The sequence below is a fragment of the Poecilia reticulata genome, linkage group LG2 (genome assembly GCF_000633615.1).
Source record: "Poecilia reticulata strain Guanapo linkage group LG2, Guppy_female_1.0+MT, whole genome shotgun sequence".
Classification (NCBI taxonomy): Eukaryota; Metazoa; Chordata; class Actinopteri; order Cyprinodontiformes; family Poeciliidae; genus Poecilia; species Poecilia reticulata.
In genome coordinates, this window is record NC_024332.1 from 23,436,421 (window position 1) to 23,458,606 (window position 22,186).

Here is a 22,186-nt window from a genome sequence, read left to right on the forward strand (position 1 = left end):
AGATCAGAAGTTTCTTAAAGGGACAGAGATGCAATTTCAAGGCGTCAAGTAACAAAGTCAAATTTCTTTTAAGCCATATTTCATATATGCCACATCTTTGTAACAGTTCAAGGTAATATAGTTACTTGATTGTGCTATAAAATGCCACTGTGCACCTGAAAAATATACTGCTCAAAAAAATAAAGGGAACACTTAAAAAACACAATATAACTCTAAGTAAATCAAACTTCTGTGAAATCAAACTGTCCACTTAGGAAACAACACTGATTGACAATCAATTTCACCTGCTGTTGTGCAAATGGAATAGACAAYAGATGGAAATTATTGGCAATTATATTTCATTCATTCAGATCTAGGATGTGTTATTTGAGTGTTCCCTTTATTTTATTTTTTTGAGCAGTGTACATAACACTGCCCCTTTAAATTTGTAAAATGTGTGAAAACCATGTCTCATTTTTCTTCCCCCATCAGAATATGGTTTAGCATTGGCCAAGCGCATATAATTCTAATAAAACACATCCAACATATACATATGTTTTTGCAAGGAACTGTATGTAAGTTAGAACCGAAGAACAAACATGCATGGATAGTAAAAGTGCCCACTCACCGATGTCCGAGGAGCCCAAGCTTTCGATCTCCTTACGGCCGATGTAGTACCAGACACAGGCCATCCAGTGGGCCAGCAAGGCAAACATGGACATGAGCAGAGTCAGAACCACGGCGCTGTACTGCGAGTAGCGCTCCAGCTTCTGCAGCAGCCGCAGCAGCCGCAGCAGCCGGACAGTCTTCAGCAGGTGGACCCTGAAGTTCTGCACACAGGGGCACAACGAGAGGTCAAAAGGTCAGTCTGAAGAACAAACAAGTGTTCTAGAGCAGAGGAATGGCAACTATTTTATTTATCTATCCGCTGGATCTCTAAATTTGTTGTTGATAGAGAATCCAACATTTTTCAGCTTCTAATGAAACTGAACAATGAGTCAGTTAGCACTAAGCTGGACTAATTTAGCCCTCAGTTCATGACCTTTTAGAATTCTTTGCAGGTGAGAGAAACTAATTAGAGAGGAAATGTGTTTGTGTAAAACAGCAATATGAAAGAAAGGATGATCCAATCATTTGAGAAAATGGGACTGTGCAAATGAATTAAATAACAGTCAAGAGATTGTCTTTTGTAAAAAAATAAATAAATAAATCAAATAAAATTAATAATATTTGTAGAGGTTTTGGTTACACAAGTGAACTCACCACAGTGACGTTGAAAGCGTAAAGCAGGTCAAAGGGCAGGGCAGCAACAAGGTCAACAAAGAGCCAGGTGGTGACGTAGTGGACACAGATGGAGCGGGCGTCGTAGACCACCTGACCTGACGTGCTCACAAAGGTTGTACGAAAGTTCAGCACGATGTCTGAGGACGACAACAACATGCTGTTAAAAAACACAGATATGTGCCAACAATGGAGCAGCATTCTGTTAACCTTTTAAGCCATAAATTTAAAATCTCCGCCTGGATATTTTTGCTCATTTACTGTTTATTTCTATCATAGCTGAATAGAATCTAGAAGCATTCATTTAAAAGACAAACTGGAACAACACTGCTGCCCAAAACTTTATGAGTATGGTGATTTATATTTCCATTCAGCTAAAACTTTTCCATCTTTCTTCTTTTCGGTACGAGTAGATTTTATTCATCAGCAGCTGGACAGGAAGGTTGTAGTTTCTGCATTTAGTCTGTAGGCTGATATCTCAAAAGACGTAGGCAAAACATCACTGACGTTGTGATTCTGTTATCTAAGTTACATAATGATGCCTTCAGTGTAGACTCTTAGCTTCAGTTTAGAGACATGCACATGCTAATGGCAATTTATATCCACACTTTATGTTGTGGGTTTCCATTTGTTAAAGCAAAGGAAAAAAAACAACAACGTGTATGTTCTGTTTTTACACAAACTTTTATTTATTTGAAACTTTTTCATTATTTCTGTTGAGCAATGCCTGAACGCCGGCATCAGTAAACAAGCAAGTCCTCATTAGGACGAAAGCCAGAGGGTGGTGAAGCAATTCTGGTGCAGCGTGAACTTCTACTCTTCAGCAACACAACTGTCACGTTTCAGCTTTTAGTGATTTATATGAGCTCAGACTCAGGTTGAAGACACAACCTCAATCCGTTTTTAAAGTAAGAATTCGGTGCACTATTTTGAATTTATTGTAAGTAATGAGTCGAGTGAATGTGACCTCAGACACAAACAAACACCACCAAATTATTATTATTATTATTGATTTCACCACTCCTCACGACAGAATTGTGATGAATTCAGGAAGTCATCACAACATGGCTCCTCCTGTAGCAACATCAGAACGCGTGACTTGCGTGATGCAAAAAAAAAAAAAGTGTTTCCATTGCAGTTTCGCTAAATAGATCTATTCTGATGCTGCTGAAAAACCACCTCCTTCCAGGACAAAAACGTTTTTATTGAAAAGCGTGGATTTGTTCGAAATGACTGCGTTTCCGTCAAGCAAATTTATTTTAGTAATCTCAGTAAACCCTCCCACTGTCTTAAAAGACGAGGGTCATTCAGACCCCACAAGCTTTTTTACTCTGCACGCAGTCCAGCGGGGTCGTACTGACCCTGCGTGCAATTTTACAAGGTCTTTTTTGGAAAATCGCAGCCCCGCTGTCAGACTGTGACATTTTCCTAACAACATCAGAGGGTTAATGGAAACTCAGCTAACGAGAGCCGATTTCTGCACTTCAGACGAAGTATGAGTCCACTGGACCTACGTGAGAGAGAAGCTTGTCAGTTTCTTTGACCAAAATTAATATTAACTCAAAGAACAATATACAGAAGCGAGACTTCAAGAACACGTCAGCTTTAGGTCATTTAGTAGAAACGTTTACGGACATGCCACCGTATCGAGAGGTAACAATAGCACACCTCTGATCAGGACTTTATATCCTTTTTTGGCTATTCAAATATTCACAGAATCTCAACTGCTCATTATCCTTCAAAGTGCAACTCTGTTTGCTGAGCATAAACAGGAAGTGAGTGAAGGCGGTTAGTCTGCCATCTGCTCACTTTTACGACACTTACATTTCTTTATTAAAAGCATAAATTAACCTGACGGAACAACTTAAACAGGCCGTCTGCAGAATGAACGGGTGAACTGAGAGTATTGATCAGCAGGCTTGGCCTATTTGTCCTAACGAATGGGATATTGATTGACAGGAGTTACACATCTCACCGCAGTTGGTTTCCATAAATCCAACGGTGAACTTTCAGGACGAGGGCTCAAGTTGTTATTTATGATTTTTCCAATAAAACTAATTGTGCGCTGAAGAGATCTCACGCTCGCAGTTAGGCCGACAGGAACAAAGAGGCATGCCGGTTTCTTGGAAAAAGAGTCGGCAGCGAGAAGTAATGACCTGATGTAAATGGCTCATATCCTCTTACTGCATCATGCATCATTAAAAAGCTTTACAGGTTTTGGAGATGGAGGATTATTGGCTGACCTCCAACCGGCGGGAGGCTAACACAACCACCAACAATGTTCTGCCAGCCGGTTTCATATCAGTCAGGATCTAAAGGTTCATGTTGCTTCCTTTTACTGCTCACTTCACCAACGCTGAAATAAAATTCCTGGAACTATGCAGGCAGAGGAAAGTGTAAAAACTAAAGTGTCAACTCAAACTTTTCTAAACTTTCTTAACCCTGACTTCTTATTCCACCTTAAATCAGATCATGTTTGTTCATTTCATTTGTTGTTAACCTTTTAACTGTTGACATTTTCAGTACAGTTGCATTGACTGTTTTATACTGTTTGACAATACTGCTTTAGATTATTGATCATGTTGGAATGTGACTGACTTATTCTAAACTATCTGCAGAAACGCTGAACAGATAGCTGCCTGGTTTCTCCCGGCAACAGATCTCTTTTTCTAAGAAAGTCCTAATCCCTCTAAACACCATCCTGCTGCTGGACTCTGCTCTAATGTCTTCTCCTTGACTTTTTGATCTTTCTATTGTGGCAATAAATATTCCTTTTAAATCTGAGGAAAGCAACAGCGAGCACAACTTCTGTACAGAAATGAAAGAGGATTAGGTTTGTTCCTCGCATTAACTAACTAGCAAAGGGGATAAAAAACATAACATTAGTTATTGGCCTTAATATGACATACTGCCATTGATTGATTGATTAATCATTTAGCTTTAGCATTACTCAACACACACACACAGCTTGTTTGGAACAAATCAGCAACGTCTTGTGACTTTTGGCTCTGGCTAATTACTGAACATGACACAGACCTGCAGCCCGACTCAGCAGCTGCTCTCCCCTCTGTGATCAGACCCACGGCTGTAAAAGTTTATCTATACGCTCGTGGTGTGTTTGATGACGGCTTGGAAAATCACGTTACCACATCTTCACTGAAACATTGACCAATATATTTGACGTGTAATTGATCATTTTGATGATGGCACTCGACGAAATGTAACGTCTGTTTCTGTACTGGTGACTGTATGATGTTTTTATGACTTTATATTTTTGTGTTTTAATCACGTAAAAGGCTTGAAACTGCCGTGTTGCTGAAAGTGACCAATCGAACTAAATCTGTAGGAGATAAACATGAGCGAGTATTTGTTATTGACCTCATTATACACACACACACACATATATATATATATATATTTATTTTTTATTTTATTTTATTTTTTATTGAGTTGATTCTCACCTAAAATGAAAAGAATCTCCACCAGGATGTCGCTGACACTGGGTGGATTTCTCGAGGTGCCGCCTTCGTCCCGCCCTCCACTGAAGCAGACGTTGTAGGGAACGGTGACGGCCACGTAGAAGGTCGCCAGCAGAATCAGCCAGTCCCAGCCGGCCTTGAAGGTGCCATAGTGGAGCAGGATGAAGCGGGACTTCTGGATGGCTGCTACTTTGTACTCTGGGATCGGAGGTTTCTGCCCAAACATGTTCTGTATCGGATCAAAGGAACACGGTTGTTAGCGGCAACATCACGTCGGGGCCTCGACTCACCTCTTTTACTTCCTGCTCGCAAGTTTTCTTTCCAAAAGTTGATCAACGATGGAACGTGATCTTCTTTCTGTTATACGGCTGCCAAAAACACACCCAGTCATTTGCGCTGAATTTAATCATGAGTTTGTGTAAAGCACAGAACAAATTAGGTCAGATACTTTGGGAAAAGGCCTCTGCTGGTGTCTTCAAATAACTTCCAACTTTCAGCATTTCCATACAAATAGAAACTAAAACCCCATCTGACTTTCACATGTTCTGAAAAACCCCAAACCGAACAAAAACAGGATAAAAATAGTATGCAGCTCTCTTCTATTTACAAAAAACGTTTGTAAAAATCTAAATACACCTCAAAAACTATAGAATTGTGGAAATGATACAAAACACAATCTTTTTTATTATTATTATTATTATTATTATTAAGACTGCATGCTTATAATTTGTCCTGATTTAATTTAAAGATCAAGTGTTTGTTCAGCCTAATATTAAGGTTTTAGAATGAGACTTTCTAAAACCTTTCAGATCTGGGCCGCATGTTATTGTTATCCTATATGTTTTTACTTTGAAACTACATTTGCAGATTATAGCCGTACTAAGAGGCTGCAGAAGATACCGGGATCAAAGTATACCCAGGGTTTAAAAAGTTTGAAGTTGCTAAATGTTCTGTCTGGCTGTCCTTGGGGTTTAAACTCCTTTAAGTGAAGGCAGAGGAAGTGCTGGAGTCTTGATGGAGCGCTGCCTCACCTTCACCTGTTGATTTTGGTGATCAGGAAACATTTTGTAAAAAGAGGTTAGCTTTGCCTTGGATGTTGTCTACGAATGACGTCAGAAGACAGGGAGTCTTCTGCTGCTGTTTTCTGTTAAACTGTGTTCATTATTTCTTTCTTCTCTAATCCAGGGGTGTCAAACTCAATTTCACCGAGGGCCACGTCAGCATATTGGCCACCCTCAACGGGCCACACTGACGTTACAAATCAGGAGTTCCCAGGTCCAGTCCTCCAGACTGCAACTTTTAGATGCATCCCTGCTAAAACACACCCCAGACTAAAGGTTGACTTCCCTCATCAGCAGCAACTCAGTTCTGTAAAGGCTTTTAATGAGTCAATGGTCCAGGAGTGTTAGAGAAGGAACACATCTAAAGTTGCAGATGGTAGCTCTGGAAAACTAGTCTTGGGCAGCCCTAGCATAAATGTATGAAAATACATGAATTAAAATAAATTAAACACCTCATATTGTTAAATAACTGATTTTATGTATTGAAGTTTTAAATATTGCATTTGAGTTTGCATGGATGTAAAATTACTGCTCAGTTTAAAAAATTACACTATTTAAATCAGTGTTTAAAGGGAAGCAAACAAATAATAAAAACAAGTTTTGATGTTAACTCTCAACTTCATTACATCCAAGTGTTACATTACATTACCTATCAGAGAAAACTAAAGAAAATGCAACGTTGTGTTAATCCATTTGAGGAGCCGGCAGTTTATCTTGAGGAAATAAATGACGACGCAGAAGTTAATTAGACTGTAACATGCGCAGTCCGCTGCTCAACCACTGCGGAAGCGGCTCCGCCGCTGCGAAGAATTAGAAACCGCTGGAAGTAACTCATCCAGAAGATTTAACACATGGAGCAGTGGTTCTTAAGCTTTTTTTGAGGTACCGAACCCCCCAGTTACATATGCGCATTCACCGAACCCTTCTTATCTCTCAACACCCTCTCTCCCCGACACACAAAATACTCGGCGGTATTCTGATTTAGTAATGTAATTATATTAGCTGTGTTACCACCCCCACGCCACTAGAGGCAGTAGTAACCCCGAAAAGATGCAACTAACTTCAAATCCATGCTGAGAGTGGAACTCCTTCAATTAGGGCTCCTCCGCAGCTCTGATTGGCTAAGCAATGTAAGGTGATCCTCTGCATTAAGTGGGGCGTCATCACGACTTTACACAAGTGTGTCTTTACCTCCGCGGCAGAGGCTCCACCGAACCCCTGAGACCGACTCATCGAACCCCTGGGGTTCGATCGAACCCAGGTTAAGAACCACTGAAATGGAGCCTTCTGGGTGCATATTACCCAGGAGAGCGGCGTTCTGGAGGAGCTGCAGACGTAACATCTGTTCGTTTCGGAGAAGCGAAACCACGCAAAACAACTAAAACAATCCTGGTAAAAGCGAACACCGGACCGCGCAGGGTAAAATACTCACAGAGTTCTATTTGGATCAGACAGATCCAACTGACTGATGAATTAGCGCAGATTTTTCTGCAGATGGGGACCAGGAGGAAGTGCGCTCCAGCGGGTGAAGTGCTAGTAATTTAAGTGAAGTTAAAGTTTAAGTGAAGTTGCTTAATGGGGCCTCAGTCAGTGGTTTTTGTCACTACGGAGAAAAATGCAGATACATTTGTCTGCTTAATTTGTGATGGGATCTGGATTCACGGTGAATATAAACCAAACCGCATAAAATGCGGCTAAATAGCCGATGTTAATATGATTGTAATTTCACGGATAAAAATAGTACATGACCGATATTTTAAAAAAAAAAATGTTGTCGGTCAAGATAACGGATAACACAAAAAGTTTAGCGCGACCTGCCGCCCTGACACCAACTCACACACATCTTCATTCACAGTCTTACTGGTAAATCGATTCTTCTTGTCCTGGACATTTTGATGTTAGCTTGTCGATGTCTCGGTTTTATTCGCTGGGAAAATTAATAAGCAGCTTGAGGCGACTCTGCTGCTCTCTAGTGGCGAGAAGCCGTAATGTTGGCTGGTAACAATCGGAATGCATTACGGGAGATGTAGTTTGTTGTCAATTCGTGCTCAAAACATTTTATGTCAATCATGGGGGGCACATAAAATGACGCGGGCCTTGAGTTTGACACATGTGCTCTAATCTATATAGGAGTTCAGATCCACTGCCACCAACCAATAAAAACTCATTTAAGAAGTTTTGTATTTATTTTTATTGCTCCCTCAAATCCCTCCATGACCCTCTATCAGACAGAGTGGGGTTCCACACTCTGCAAAAATAATTCACATTCAGATTTTTAATATCATAAAGAGAACTTCAATATAAAGCACTTTTCAAGTTTTCCCATTACATTTTAAAGAAAAATTCATTCTAAAGAGATAAATATAATAAACAGCTAAACTTTCCAGACAGGTGCAATGTTCCCAAATGTAAATGTCCCAGCAGATTCACTGCATGGTCTGACTGTCCAATGCTCCAGATAAACTGCAAAAAGCGGCTAGAGCTCTATCTAAAACTCCACAGTTATTGATAGGACAATTACACAGAGCATCGCCAAATATGGTTGCAGCGCAGTTTTGCTAACAGAAAGCATTTTCTCTCCAAAACATAGAAAAACATAACGGCAACACAGATTTTGTTTTGAAAAATTGCATCAGACCAATCCACAGAACAGAACCTCTTCTGTGTTTCGTTCAGAACAAAGTGGAGATTTCGGGCCAAGTTTTTTTTAAATTTTTTAAAAAAAATCGAAACACTTCAGGATCATTGACTTGCAGTCATAGTTAACCACAAACTCCACTGGATACCAAGGAAGACGAGAACCAGGGTGATAGTTGTAGGTGGACATTTCAGCAGCAGCAAGATGCACAAAGTTCTGCCAGTTTCTTTATCACCCGATTCAGCAAAATGTGAAGTTCTTTCCACCTGGAGTCAGCCAGATGTGAAAAAAACTTCCCATGTCCTTCAGACCATCTGTTGGGGTTAGTAGAGCTGCTGGCTGCACTGGAACACACCGACAACTCATGCAAGAAGAAAAAAAAAAAGAAAAAAAAATGAGTTTCTGCTCTGAAACTAAAGCTAATATCACCTTCTTGTGTTTGAATATTTTATCGTCTGCTGCCTCTCAGTCTGACTGAAGAGTTGTTGAAGGTTTAAGAGATTTTAATTAGGCTGAGAGACGAATGAATCCTGAAGAAAAGCATTTTAATATCTCTGACTAAATGATGTCCTCTAGCATCTAATACCACGCGTAAAGCAACGAGGACATAATCTAATTACTGGACGTCTTCAGTTCTTCAGGCGTCAAAGTGTTTATTTGATTCTTATTGTTTAATTAGGAAATATTTATTCCCTTAAACCTGTTAGCGATTAGAGAGGTGAAGTAGACTGGACAAAGCCTTTGCTATGAAAGAAGCTCTTATTTCAGAGAGCATTGTTGAATTTAAGGGTAAAAAGAGCTTTAAGTTAAGGAGGAAAAACTCAGACATTTTCTTTATACTCAGTGAAGAATATAAGTGCAACTGAAAACTGAGTGAAAAAGCTTTTCTTTTACCTGCTTGATGAGTACAGAGCCAGATTTAGAATTCGGCAGAAACAAAAGGCTACGGAGCGCATGAGGAGGACATTTCAGATCTGGGACAATGCAAACTTTTACACAGGACTGGCTAATAACGATGTGTTTCTTCCTCCAAATAAAAAAATCTATTTCTAGATCCTGACTCCCTTCCTTCTCTACGACAGAGAGCCTTGCCTAATGAGATGAACATAATGGAAAAACAATCTTCTCGTCTTATTTAGGCAAACAAGATTACAGATTACTGGTCGAGTTAGACATTATTTATTAGCAAACATTTTTTCTATATTTTGAAAGATAAAACTGATCAACTTTGGAGGATGGTAGATATATATTAGGAAGATAAATGCAGATTGTCCTTGAATTTCTTAATACTCAGGGTCTCCCAGTGTTTAAGGAGAATCTTGCTTTAAGGATGGATAACGGATGAGATGAATAGAATTCTGCCTGATTGGAAACTGTTTGTATTTGGTAACTTCCTAACTTTGTCTTGGTTCTGGTCGTGTACCTGACCTGTTTTCTGTTCTGTCAGGTTCCAAATTCAGTTAAAACATATTTAGACTGATTTTTAATGTTCTCTCTGGATCAGGATTGTGAAGCTCAAGGCTGCTAGCCACATGCAGCTCGAAACAATACTGTCTGGCTGATGAGATAATTTCATAATTCTAGTATTAATGATGGCCCACCAGTAGGTTATACAGCAATCACAAAAACTACACAATCCATAATGCAACAGCGACTTGTGATGAAGACGAGGTCGCAGAAGTCAGCTGGAACCAGGAAGCCCATGGCACTTTACACCTTGCCAAGTAATTATTAATATTTATGCAAGTCTGAACAATGGAGCAAGTGGAGTTGCTCTCTTTCTATCCATCTCCATAACAACCATTAGATGGAAACAATTTAGGCTATTTGGTAACAAGCATTCCTACTGGGTGTCACACAAACCAAAGGATGAGAATGTAGACTGGCACATCATGCTACGGATGTTTTCTCTCACGTGGATGCTCTAGAAGTCTCCCCAACTTCTAGAAAATATTTTTGGGTTGTGGTCAAAAAGTTTTCTAACTGCAGGAGGGTACGTTTGTCTTTTTGATTGCTTTCCGCCCAGCCTTAGATTCTTTTCCTCACAACAAAGCATCAGAGATTTCATCCACGCAGGCGCCGGGAAACTCACATTGTTGATCTTGAGCTTGCTCTTGTCTTGTTTCTGCAGGTGTCCTGACAGCTGATAGAGCACGGCTCGGCTGCGGCGACGGTTGGCGTTGAAGCCTGGGGGGCGAGTTACCTGATGCACCTGCAGGCCCGTCTCCTCATCTGGGGATGAGACAGACGGAGACATGCTGTTTTTCAATCCAAAGGGAGAATTTCAGTCAGTATCTGTCTGCTCCTGTGCATGTTGATTTTTTTAAACAGACTGTTTCTGACCTGGAATCGACGTATTGACAGCAATATTTTAGTGACTGACAGATAATGCGGTTCGACTCAATGACTGTCAACCGTAACAATGATGCAGTGTCGGTGAAACCACCTGTTCTGTTGTTCCCGTACTTCTTTTGTGGTAATCGCTTACCTGATATTGACCTGTGTTCTGCCTCTTCATTGACTGGAGCTGTTGTCAGTGTGCAATTCAAACAGGCTCCATATCTGTGTCCACAGAATGGAATCAATACTAATGACAAACAGCCCACAAAACCTCATTCATGTCATCTTTTCTTTCACATGAACAAAGGTCCCCATGCAGGAAAAAGAAACAAAAGCACACAAATGGATTAACAGGGGGGCTTAGTTTCATAATGGGTAGATTAAGTCATCACCCGGGCAGAAGATATCTTCTTGTTTATTTCATTTCCTATTTGAGATGTTCCCCTGCCCATAATATGCTGTCTTTCTTGGAAAGTACCCACCCATGTAACCAAATCAATTCATTCTCTACAAGTAAATGAAATTTGTTCACGACGTCCAGGAGAGATCCTTAGCATTTTAGACGGTGCAGAAAGAAAGCCTGAGTGGCTGTAGCTGTTTGGTAGAGTGGACGGTATTTTTTACAGACAGTCCCATTTACATATAGGCTAAATCAAGGCCTGTCACAAAGTTTCTTTTTAAAATAAGATATACAATCAACTTCAAATGATACCATAACGTATACATTTTGTATTCACAACACATACATAAAAACCAACTAAATAAAATTGTGAAAAACCTCAACACAAACAAACAACCTAAAATGTATTGGAATTTTAGCAACTTGAATATCCATCTTCTTACACCCTTGTCCCTCAGTGGGGTCGGGAGGGTTGCTGGTGCCTATCTCCAGCTAGCGTACCGGGCGAGAGGCGGGTTCACCCTGGACAGGTCGCCAGTCTGTCACAGGGCAACACAGAGACACACAGGACAAACAACCATGCACACACACACACACACACACACACCTTACAATTTGGAGCGGCCAATGAACCTAACAGTCATGTTTTCGGACTGTGGGAGGAAACCGGAGTACCTGGAGAAAACCGGGGAGAACATGCAAACTCCATGCAGAAAGACCCAGGCCGGGAATTGAACCCAGAACCTTCTTGCTGCAAGGCAACAGCTCTACCAACTGCGCCACTGTGACAAAGTCTTTATGAAATGGCCTCGGCACTAATAATTAGATAACATTTGTGAATGAACCCTCATCTTCAGTCTATGCTAAAACCTCCATCTAAAAGGATAGAGGGATAGAGGGAGAGAGAGGTAAAAGACAGAAAGGATAACCTATTCTATCCTGCTACACTACCTGTCTAACTGGTTCATTCTTACAAACTGATGTTTGTAAGACAAGAATGAAAAAAGTTTAATTTAAATCTACATTAAAAGCAGAGTCTGTTAATTTAGATTCACAAACTCTACATTCAACGTGTGTGATTCAGGCTTTGACTTTGCCACCCGAGGCTCACATGACCAGCTGAGCCAATCAGGTGCAGGCGATCTGAGTCCTTTTTTTCAGAGTCTTTAAATGAAGGCCTGTCACTAAGTTTTTTTTTTTTTAAATAATGTAAGATATACAATCAACCTCAAAAGGATACCATAATGTATACATTATGTATTTGCAACACAGACATAAAAATGAACAGAACTAAATAAACAAAATAAAACCCCTCAACACAAACAACCTGAAATGTATTGAGCGTTTAGCGGTGCAACTTGAATATACAACTTAGTCAAAATATGAGAACTTATAAAACAATGAAAAAAAACTTAATAAAATTAGGAATTATTTTAAAGTTTTAAGAAGTGGCAATTGTCTATGATGTCTGGCTATTAAAAATGATTTAGTTATGGTCAGTGATGAAATCACAAAATTTAAGCTCTTGTATGGTTAAATCTGTTAATTGTATTCCATGACTGCAAATAAACTACTTTACATGCAGTGGTTAAATGTAGGTCCTTTCATTTTTTCCATTTTCTTTTGTATTGCTTGTCAAAGTGAAACATCTCAAATAAAATACTGTAAATCATCAGATTCTCTTATATAGATTAAAACATTGTGTTGGCTTGAGAGGCCCAGTATTTGAATGGTTTAAATCTTTTTTTAGAAAACAGAACTTTCTCAGTTAATCTTGACCAATGATGTTCTTGGGCCAAAGCTTTAAAATACGGCGTTCCCCAAGGCTCAATTTTAGGTCCCATTTTGTTTATCTTACATTTATTGCCTCTTGGTCAGATTTTCAATAAATTTAACATTTCTTTTCATTGCTTTGCAGATGACGTTCAGATTTATATGCCCCTTAAACTACAAAATGGTAAAAATGAATCTTTTCAGCTACCCATAGATTGTTCAGCTGAAGTCAAATTTTGGATGGAACAAAACTTTCTTCAAATCAATCAGAGTAAAACTCAAGTAATATTATTTGGTCACAGACTTCAGACTACAAATCCAGATATGATTCTTGATTCTTTAGCTCGGTTTTGTCAGACCTCTGCTAGGAATCTTGGTTTCACTTTTGATAGCTCTTTAAAGTTAGATAAACAAGTTGGCTCTGACGTTAAATCAAGTTTTTATCACCTGCGGATTTTAGCAAAAGTTAAATCTTATTTTTGTTTTAAGGAATTTGAAGGACTTATCCAAGCCTTCAATACAATTTGTTTGGAAGTTCTATTAGTTCTGTTAGTACAGTAGTAGTAGTAGCAGAATTCATACAGGTCAGAGAATTATTGTGATTACGTATACATTGAGTGGATAATTAATACTCAACAGAAGACACCACTTTCTGTTCTTTCTGATTAAAATAAAAATTTCTAGGACTTTTCACAAAGGTTATTGAACATACTAATGTTTTCTGTAACATAAAGTGTTCTGACATCTTAAAGTCCAGCATTTCATTTTCTCTACTGAAGCCTGTGTGTGTCCTGAGTGTCATAAAGCAGAGGCAGCTCAAGAACAAACAGTTAATTGTGTGTGTGTGTGTGTGTGTGTGTGCGTGTGCGTGTGTGTGTGTGTGTGTGTGTGTAGGTGTGTGTGTGTGTGTGTGCGTGTGTGTGTGTGTAGGTGTGTGTGTGTGTCACCAGCTGGCCCAGCTTGATTGTCTCAGTCATCTCCTAAAAGCCAGAGCTCTGCTGGACGTTGTGTAGGTTGGGGTTAATTAGCTGGGGGCTGACATCCGTTGTTTATTAAAAAATATGACAGAACACATGGAGGCTCAGAAAGCTGCATTTAAATCCCACACTTAGTAAATGTCTCGGTTCAAAGTTGTCCAAGAAACTAAATACTGTCGCCACTAAATAAGGCATTTTATGATAGATCGGTTTCAACTAATTCATTTATATTATGCATCTGTTGTTTTTTAAAGGTTAAAAGCTTCTCCAGACAGGAACTGAACCCCACGTTTGATTTCCTCATCCTCCTATGCCATTGTTTTATGTGAGAGGTAAATGCATTTTGTACAGTTTCAGAGGTAACCATGGTAACTGTAATCAGACAGTGCCTGGACAATGTAAGGCTATGGTTCAATGACTAAAAATAGATTTTCCACCAACTTTTCAGCCACCTGCTTGTCTGATTATTGCATGTGGCCCCTTTACGGTGGATATAAAACGACACATGCACCACTATGAATATATACATAAATTATTTTATTAAAAGAAAAGAAGATGATTACTTTTTTACATGTTTTGCATGTTTAAAAGGACGTTATCACAATGAACTAAAACTAATGAAATGATGGAAACTGAAATTGAAAAAAACATTTTTATTAACTGAAATAAATGAAAACGTAGAAAACTATAGCTAATGTAGCGCATTCATAAAATTAACTAAAACATTATAGGTATAATATTCTCCATTTTTGAGTTTGTGAATCTATTTATTTGAACTGACGACACAAACAGTTTACATCAGATGTCAGAAAACGTCCGTTTGACCTTTTTGAATCCTGCACCTAAAAATTAACCAAAGTATGAAAAGACTAAAAGTACTACTAATAAAAACTAAACTGAAACTAAACAATATTTAACTTACAATGAATAAAAACAAACAAATGAACTAAAACGAATTAAATTAGACAAACAGAGTCACAGTGGAATAAAACTAAACACCCAACGTGACCTTTTTCATTTGACTTGTAAAACTGATTCTGTCACTGTCACCAAATCATAACTTAATCATGCTAATCCACTTATTTTCTATTCTCAGTGGTTTTAAGGTATTCATTACATTAGGTCTGTTCCCCACTGTCCTATAGAAGCAGGTAGAAATGTCAGCCAGAATGCTAACCCTTCATCAGCCTGAGCGCCTTCTGGAGAAGGCTTGTTAGCCCGTAGCTCCGCTAAGCCTCCCGATCCCCCGGGTGTTTCATCCACTCTTCAGGCATGCCATTATTCTAGCTAGTTTTTCTTAGTGAGGATAATGCAGTCTGGTGCAGTCTTATTATCTATTCTCCAAACAGACCGTGTGACTGAACCTCCTTCTTCTTTTACAGCCTTTGCAGCTTGTCACAGCAACAAGAACAACAACAACAGAAAAGAACAAACTTTTTGGAAATATTTCAGGCATATGTCAGCAGTTTCACACTCTTGCTCACTGCTGCAAAGTGAGTGAAAACAGTGTTTTCCACTGACACAATAAAATCTAAAAACATCATTTTAAAAATGTGTGCTGAAGCCGGCAGCTAAAGCTAATATTTCTTCCTTAAATAGGGGGGAAGTTATGTAAAATTGACATTTTGGAGCTTTACATAATGTTGTAAGGTTTTTCCCTCATCAAACACACAACTGGAGTGTTGCTTTGATTCTGTCATGCATGTTTGAGAAATCCTTTAATCTCCCGTGGCAACCGTTCGGCTGGTTGGACCTAGCTCCGCCTTCAAGGCGCAGCTCTGCCTCAGAGCAGCTGTTTCCAAGATTCCAAGTTTCCAAGCTTCTGCCTCACAGAGCAACCCTCTCCCACGACTCTCCCACTCAGCCCCTGCAGACTAGCCAGCAGCAATTAGCAAACACCTGGTAGAACATTAGCTGAGCTCATTATAGGAGCTACATCTCAGTGAAATGCTGGTAAAACCTTTGTTAAAGGTTAATTAGAGGAGCCGTGTTGTGATGACTCCCTGAAGGCGGAGTTTCAGAAAGAGCAGGAGTTTTTAAAGAGACAGAGGTCCAGTTTCAGTGTGTTAAATCCAGAAGTAAAATTTCTCCTAAGTCATAGTTGATACAGGTAACATTTTTTATAACAACTGAAGTTAACGCAGTGACTTTATTATGCTATAAAATGGCACCATGTGGCTGGAAAACACATAATGCTGCTCCTTAAATGATTCATTATGAAGCATGCGACTCTGAACACTGAGGTTTGGAAATGTGCAAGTCTCCAATTCGCTCTTAAAAAGTCTAAGAACTTTCCTTTTGTGACATTTATTTAGTTCCCACGTTTCCAATGGTTTAGATTTGAAAATGGCCCAGCGATCAAAGGTGGGTGGTCAAATACAAGGAGTTCATGGACTGTGTTCTGTCAGAGCATACAGTATGTCACAATGTGTGTGTGTGTGTGTGTGTGTGTGTGTGCGTGGGTGTGTGTGTGTGTGNGTGTGTGTGTGTGTGTGTGTGTGTGTGTGCGCGTGCGTGCGTGCGTGCATGCGTGTGTGTGTGCGTGTGTGTGTGCGTGAACATGCTGAAGGTAAATGTTTGTTAGTGCAGCTCTATAAACTGAACTCATTTAATAACTGATAATTGTTTCTTTCCTTGAGCTTTCTATCACATCTCCATGACAACCACACTGTATTTTATTGAGATATTTCTTGACAACACAAAGAAGTGCAAATTCATGAAGTGGGAAAAAAAAGAGAAGTTATTTTTGTAGACCTGTAAAGTGTGGCATGTGATTGAATTAGGCCCCCTCTACTCTGATACCCATAAACAGAAGTGAGTTGTGTAGCTAGTTGCATTCACTGAGTTACATTTCCTTGAGTAACTTTTCTACTTTCAGGGGTATTTTTACTATGCTGCACTTTTTCCACTTTTACTTCAGTAATTTTATTATGAAATGTTGCTACTTTTACTTGAGTGAAATTTCTGGTTTCTCTACCCACTGAATGAAAAACAAAGCAGTTTTTGTTAAAGTCTCAAAAGTTTTTGTTGAAAGAAACTGATTCGGAAAAACATTCTTTTGCCTGATTTTGATATATTTTTTGCAATTTATATAAATGATAATTATTTGCTTCTTAAAATATCAAAATTTCCACTTAACTTTACATTTTTTGGTTATACTATGATGAGTAGACTTTTAATCAAATACTTTTACTTTTACTTGAGTATATGTTGAAGTATTGCTACTCTTATGTCTTAATCTCAGTAAATCCAGTTGTTTCTGTTTCTGGCCTCAAAGGTTTTGTTGGAGAACATCAGCTTAATATTTCTGTCTGTGGCGGAAATATATGTGGAAAAGTATAAATATTTACCAATATTTCTCCAAAGCATTGTATTCCTCATTGATTTATCATGAGAGCAGTTTCTCCTTTATTGTATTTTTTATGTTTAGCAGAATTTATTTAAGCAGAGCCGTGTTTGTTCCCCCCTCTGTCCACGTCTGGTTCTCCTCTCCCTTTTTGTTTCCTGCTCATGCTTCGCTCTCCATACCTGCTGAAATGAGATTCTGAGCTTAAGGCTCAGGAAGTGGGTCAAACAGATTGGGTTTTAATGAAATTATTTCTGCATCTGCAGAGCAACACATTGAACCAAATCCAGTGGTGGCTACTCCATATGCAGATCAAAAAACATAAGTGCATATTTAAAAAAAAAAAAAAGGTGCAATGCTGCTCAAATATATCACTTTATTTTATTACACCTTAGAGCTAACTAGTTTTTAATGAAATATGTGGCATTAATTTTATGAATATAAAGTATTTTATACTGGGAGTTGGTGACGGACGATGATCAATATCAGTGACAAAAATATCCTTATAGAAATATTCATACCTAATATGCATATTTCTGCATGATGGCAACACTGTCTACACCATGCAGCCATGTGCTGGGAAAACACTTATTAAAGTGAAAACTCTTGAAGTGTAGCTTGGAGGTTCAGGAAATACGGAACACATTTCTTGGGGTCTTGCACTGTTTCCGTGGAGACCCTGCACGCTCTAACACAATCACACGGCTTTGCATAATTGGGCCCTCTACCCTGCTTCCACACAGGTACAAGAGAGAAACACACTAAATCATTCAAAGCAACTGCAGGCAGCAAGAACTGATGAAGGTCAGTCAATGTTGTTCACGCCAAGAAAAAGACAACAAAGCAAAAAAGAATTCATAAATAGACGAATGCAGCTAAATCTGGTTATAGACGAACTCATGGCCTGCAGATACAAGCAGCTGATAAATGGGAAGCAAACTTCTGAATGGCTTTCATCGAATTGTTAGCAAAAAAACACATGCAAACACAGCTTTAATATGACTAACCCTACAGGAGAAACAAAAACTGGCACTCCAGATTAAACAAACAGTAAACAAAAACACTGGAGCTTAACTAAGCAGTTCATTTAGACCAGAGTTTTTCAAAGTGGAGGGAGCCAGGAGGTGCTAGAGGGGCCTCAGGAAGTTGGAGGTAAGATAAAAAAAAAGAGAGAGAGATTGGAATCCAATACATTTTTAAATCTTTTTTTTTTTTTTTATAAATGTAACCTGTTTTCAATTAGTATTGTGAAACATAAGTTAAAAAAATGGAGATAGAAAATAGAAATAGTCCTTAGAGGAGAAATTCAGAAAAATGTTATTTTTGATGCTCATCTTTCTGATTGGCTGCCATGAAGCTGCTCCCACAGCTAGCACAGCTAGCATAGGTGACAAGTGGGAAATGGAAAAGTTTGTTACAAGAAACCGTTCAGCGGCCCTGCTGTGGAGGAAACTGCTACAACCCCCCCCTCTAAACTGTAGAGATTAAATTAAAGTTGATGGGATTAATATCAAAATATTACATTTTTTTTTTTATCAAAAGAGGGGATAGTGGTGGAGAATGTTATCTGGTAAAACATTCAAAATCAGATTAATAAAGTCGTTCCTGAAGGAAAACTGAAACCCTTCACAGCCTCTCTCCCACACGAGGATGCAGAGCAGACAGAGTCATCAAGACAGCTGGAAAGTTTGCAAATTGCAAAACTTCACTGTATAAGAAGCTGCTCATAAAACGCCTCATTTGCAGAATTCACGGCAACAACAACAAATTCATGTACAGGACCTTCAAGCCGAGGACGGGTTCCTCTCTGCTCCTAATTAACTCACATAATTCTCCATGGTAATTTAAAACGTGGCTCCCCTCCTCAGTCAGCGTCTGGATTATCACATTTCAGAACGAGGAAGCTGTGCGTAATCCTCGTCTGAATGTTTACAGTGCAGCATGCGCATTTCATTTAGGGAAGCCATTTGCATCCATCAAACGTCCAAATTGACAGAGTCGCCTGTTCAATCAGGGTGAGACGTACAGTGGGGAGAAGACTGATTAAAATTATTAATGGACGGTTAATTGTTGTTTGCTTACTTTCATAATAACCTGAGAGCTGAAGGGCAAAGAGTTTCATGCTGCAGATTCCCTCCATGCGGATAGAAAATTATTATCACACATCTGAGCTTCCAGAGGCTGATTTACATTCTTAGCCGCCTTTCATCCTGGTTTCCTTCGTTTGTCCTTTCTGCGAGCTGGGCGGCTCTGTTTGGAACGCTTTATTCGTCTCTGTAAATATTTTCATGATATGCAGCCATGTTTACGTCAAGAATACGAGAGTGGAAAGCTCATCCGCGAGGAAGTGATGTTTTTAAAGCCCAGTAGGTTCTGTTGTGAAAAGACGATCATCACAGGCGTCAAACACTTAATAAAAAAAACTTTATGAACTTCAAACAATAAAACGCTATGAAAAATACTCCAGATGCACTTGCTGAACGGCGTTCAACTGCAACTGTAAAACTTTGATTGCCTGTAAGAGTGAGTCATAAAAACCACATTAATTACAACGACGGTTAGAATTACTCTGCTAATTAAGGAACTTCAGAACAAGAACCTAAACTGTCTCCCTAAACTGCTCATGTTCGTCTTTGCACATTTTCTCACATTAAACACACAAACTGTATTGTGTTTTATTGGGATTATATTATGTTATTATTATTATGAAGACGAAAGAACATGATCCACGTATTTATAGATCTCGAGATTTTTCTACGTTATTCTCTGATCGTCCCTGATTGGCTGGCACACGTTTTACTCTGGAATGGCTTCTTCAACACTAACCACTCAATGCCTAATCAAAGCCTAAGGTGTGTCTTAAAATTCAAAGCATTTATTTTGTCATTTATTGTAACAGATCATCTATAACACTAGCTGCCTTTCCATAAAATTGAGCAAATTGAAAGTGAGAGAATAAATTAGCTTAATGAAAACATAAAAATATCTTTGCGTTCAGACAAAGCGTTGAGGTATTTTTTTTTATTTTTATTTTTTAGCCATATCAAAATAGGTGTAATGGACACACTTTTATCGCATCACACGAGTCACATGACCAACAGCCGAATGTTACAACTGGGAAAAACCACGAAGAAGAAGACGACAGGAAGTGGAAGGAGGATGATGGTTTGTTTTTGTTTTGCCTTCTGTAAAATGGCCGACTACAGTTCCACCAAAACGCCCGAGTAGGCGGGGCTTGTCGCTCCAACCCCTGAATGAGATGCCAACGTCTCCTCTGATTGGCTGATAGATGACGGTGAGCGCTGGCACTATGACTAAACTATGTACTAAACTGTGAATATATAGTGTGTAAGTGTTGACATCCTCCGCTGCCATCATTTTTAATGACTTATCAATGGATACCAGCTGATGCAGTTTGCATTGCAGCATCATTTGTAGCCAGTGATCATTTTTGTACATTTCTGACAACAATTCCATGTTTGAGCCGCAAACATTAAAATCAAAACTACTGCCTGTGACCTTATAAGAAATGGCTGGTGTGATAATTGCATGTGTTGTTAAAATGAAAACCAACAGAACATTAAAATGTATTCAGATCCATATATATTTTTTTATAAATATAAAATTTCTATTTTATTTACCAAAATAAAAATTAAATATTTTGGGAAAAACATGTGAATTTTTTTCTTTTTTCTTTTATTTTAAATTGTAACATTTTCAAATAGAAAAATAGATTTACTTTTTTTTTTTTCCAAAATGGAGCAAAAATGTTTTATTTGAGAAATTTTCCAAAATAACTCCTGGCATTCTTCCATGTGGTCGCTCTGATTCCATGAGATAAAGATTATTTGTAAGGCCTGCGTCTCAGATGACGAGTCAAAGTTAAACCCTGAGTCTCTAGAGTGCATCTCAGATCCAGTCGGAGGTCATTTTGGGAAATGTGATGTTTTTCACTCACCGGTTTCAGGCCCCTGCTCTGGATCCTGCTCCATCTTCTTGTCGGTTATGTCTTTGTGGGACACGAGGAACAGAACCACCTCTCCTTTCTCGTTCTTGATGGGCACGATGTCCAGCAGACACCAGAACTTTGTACCTGGAAGGAGAACTCACAGTGAGCGCATGTTCGTAGGGAATGTACAGCAATGTTGGCGGGCTAATTAAAGTCATGCTGATCTCACCAAACTCTCCAAAATTCATCTTCTCGGTCTCTCATTAATCTACCGGTGAAATCTCCTGTCAAAGTGATTGCCTTGAGACACTGCTGAATGTTATGTGCCACTCATAATAATTTTTCAATTAGTGTCCCAAACGTCGCATGACATCTCAGAATGAATAAAATAAATTTCATTGAATCAGAGACAACAATTAGTTTTTTCTTCACCGTGATTCACATTTGACGGAGCTTTGAAACATCACAAGAATCTTTTAGCTTGCAGCTGTTGTTTTTCTGGACCACTTCCCGCCCGCCCGTCCAAATTAAATTGAAATACATTTTTGAATTTCTTTTAACCAATAATCAGCTGATTTGAGATCCGCTCATTTAGCTTTAGAGATGTTCGGATTCCACGTGAAAAAGAAATTAAATCAGGATTTAACTACAATGTTTAGTCTGAAAAATAAGTACCACCTAAGTTGTTTTTTGGTTTTTAGACAAAATATTCAGTTTTTGCTTTTATTGTTCAAAATACGCAGAACGTCCTGTACAAGGACGCATATGACGTTTCCAAATCACTTAACTGAACATCAGTCAAAAATCAGTCATTTAAAAATAAATAAATAAATCAAGTATCGAGAATCGAGATTTTTGGTAACTTTTTACAAGCCTACGGAAGCGCATTGCTATCACGCAGGAAAAAAAAAATTCGAGCGCTATCACGTTATAACGTGATACGTATCTTGTTAAAACGTGATA

General features: G+C 38.8%; 1 protein-coding gene across 2 annotated transcripts in view; it reads right to left on the reverse strand.

Annotated features, from left to right (window-relative positions):
* kcnh3 (potassium voltage-gated channel, subfamily H (eag-related), member 3) overlaps positions 1-22,186 on the reverse strand; it is a 182,032-nt gene that overhangs the window by 33,521 nt on the left and 126,325 nt on the right. For both annotated transcript variants that reach the window (XM_017302023.1, XM_008437609.2), the window contains exons 3-7: positions 21,233-21,367; positions 10,531-10,670; positions 4,722-4,968; positions 1,243-1,400; positions 608-809 (exon numbers count right to left, since the gene is read on the reverse strand). In XM_017302023.1, coding sequence (XP_017157512.1) covers positions 608-809; positions 1,243-1,400; positions 4,722-4,968; positions 10,531-10,670; positions 21,233-21,367 — 882 coding nt within the window. The remainder of the gene's footprint in view (positions 1-607; positions 810-1,242; positions 1,401-4,721; positions 4,969-10,530; positions 10,671-21,232; positions 21,368-22,186) is intronic.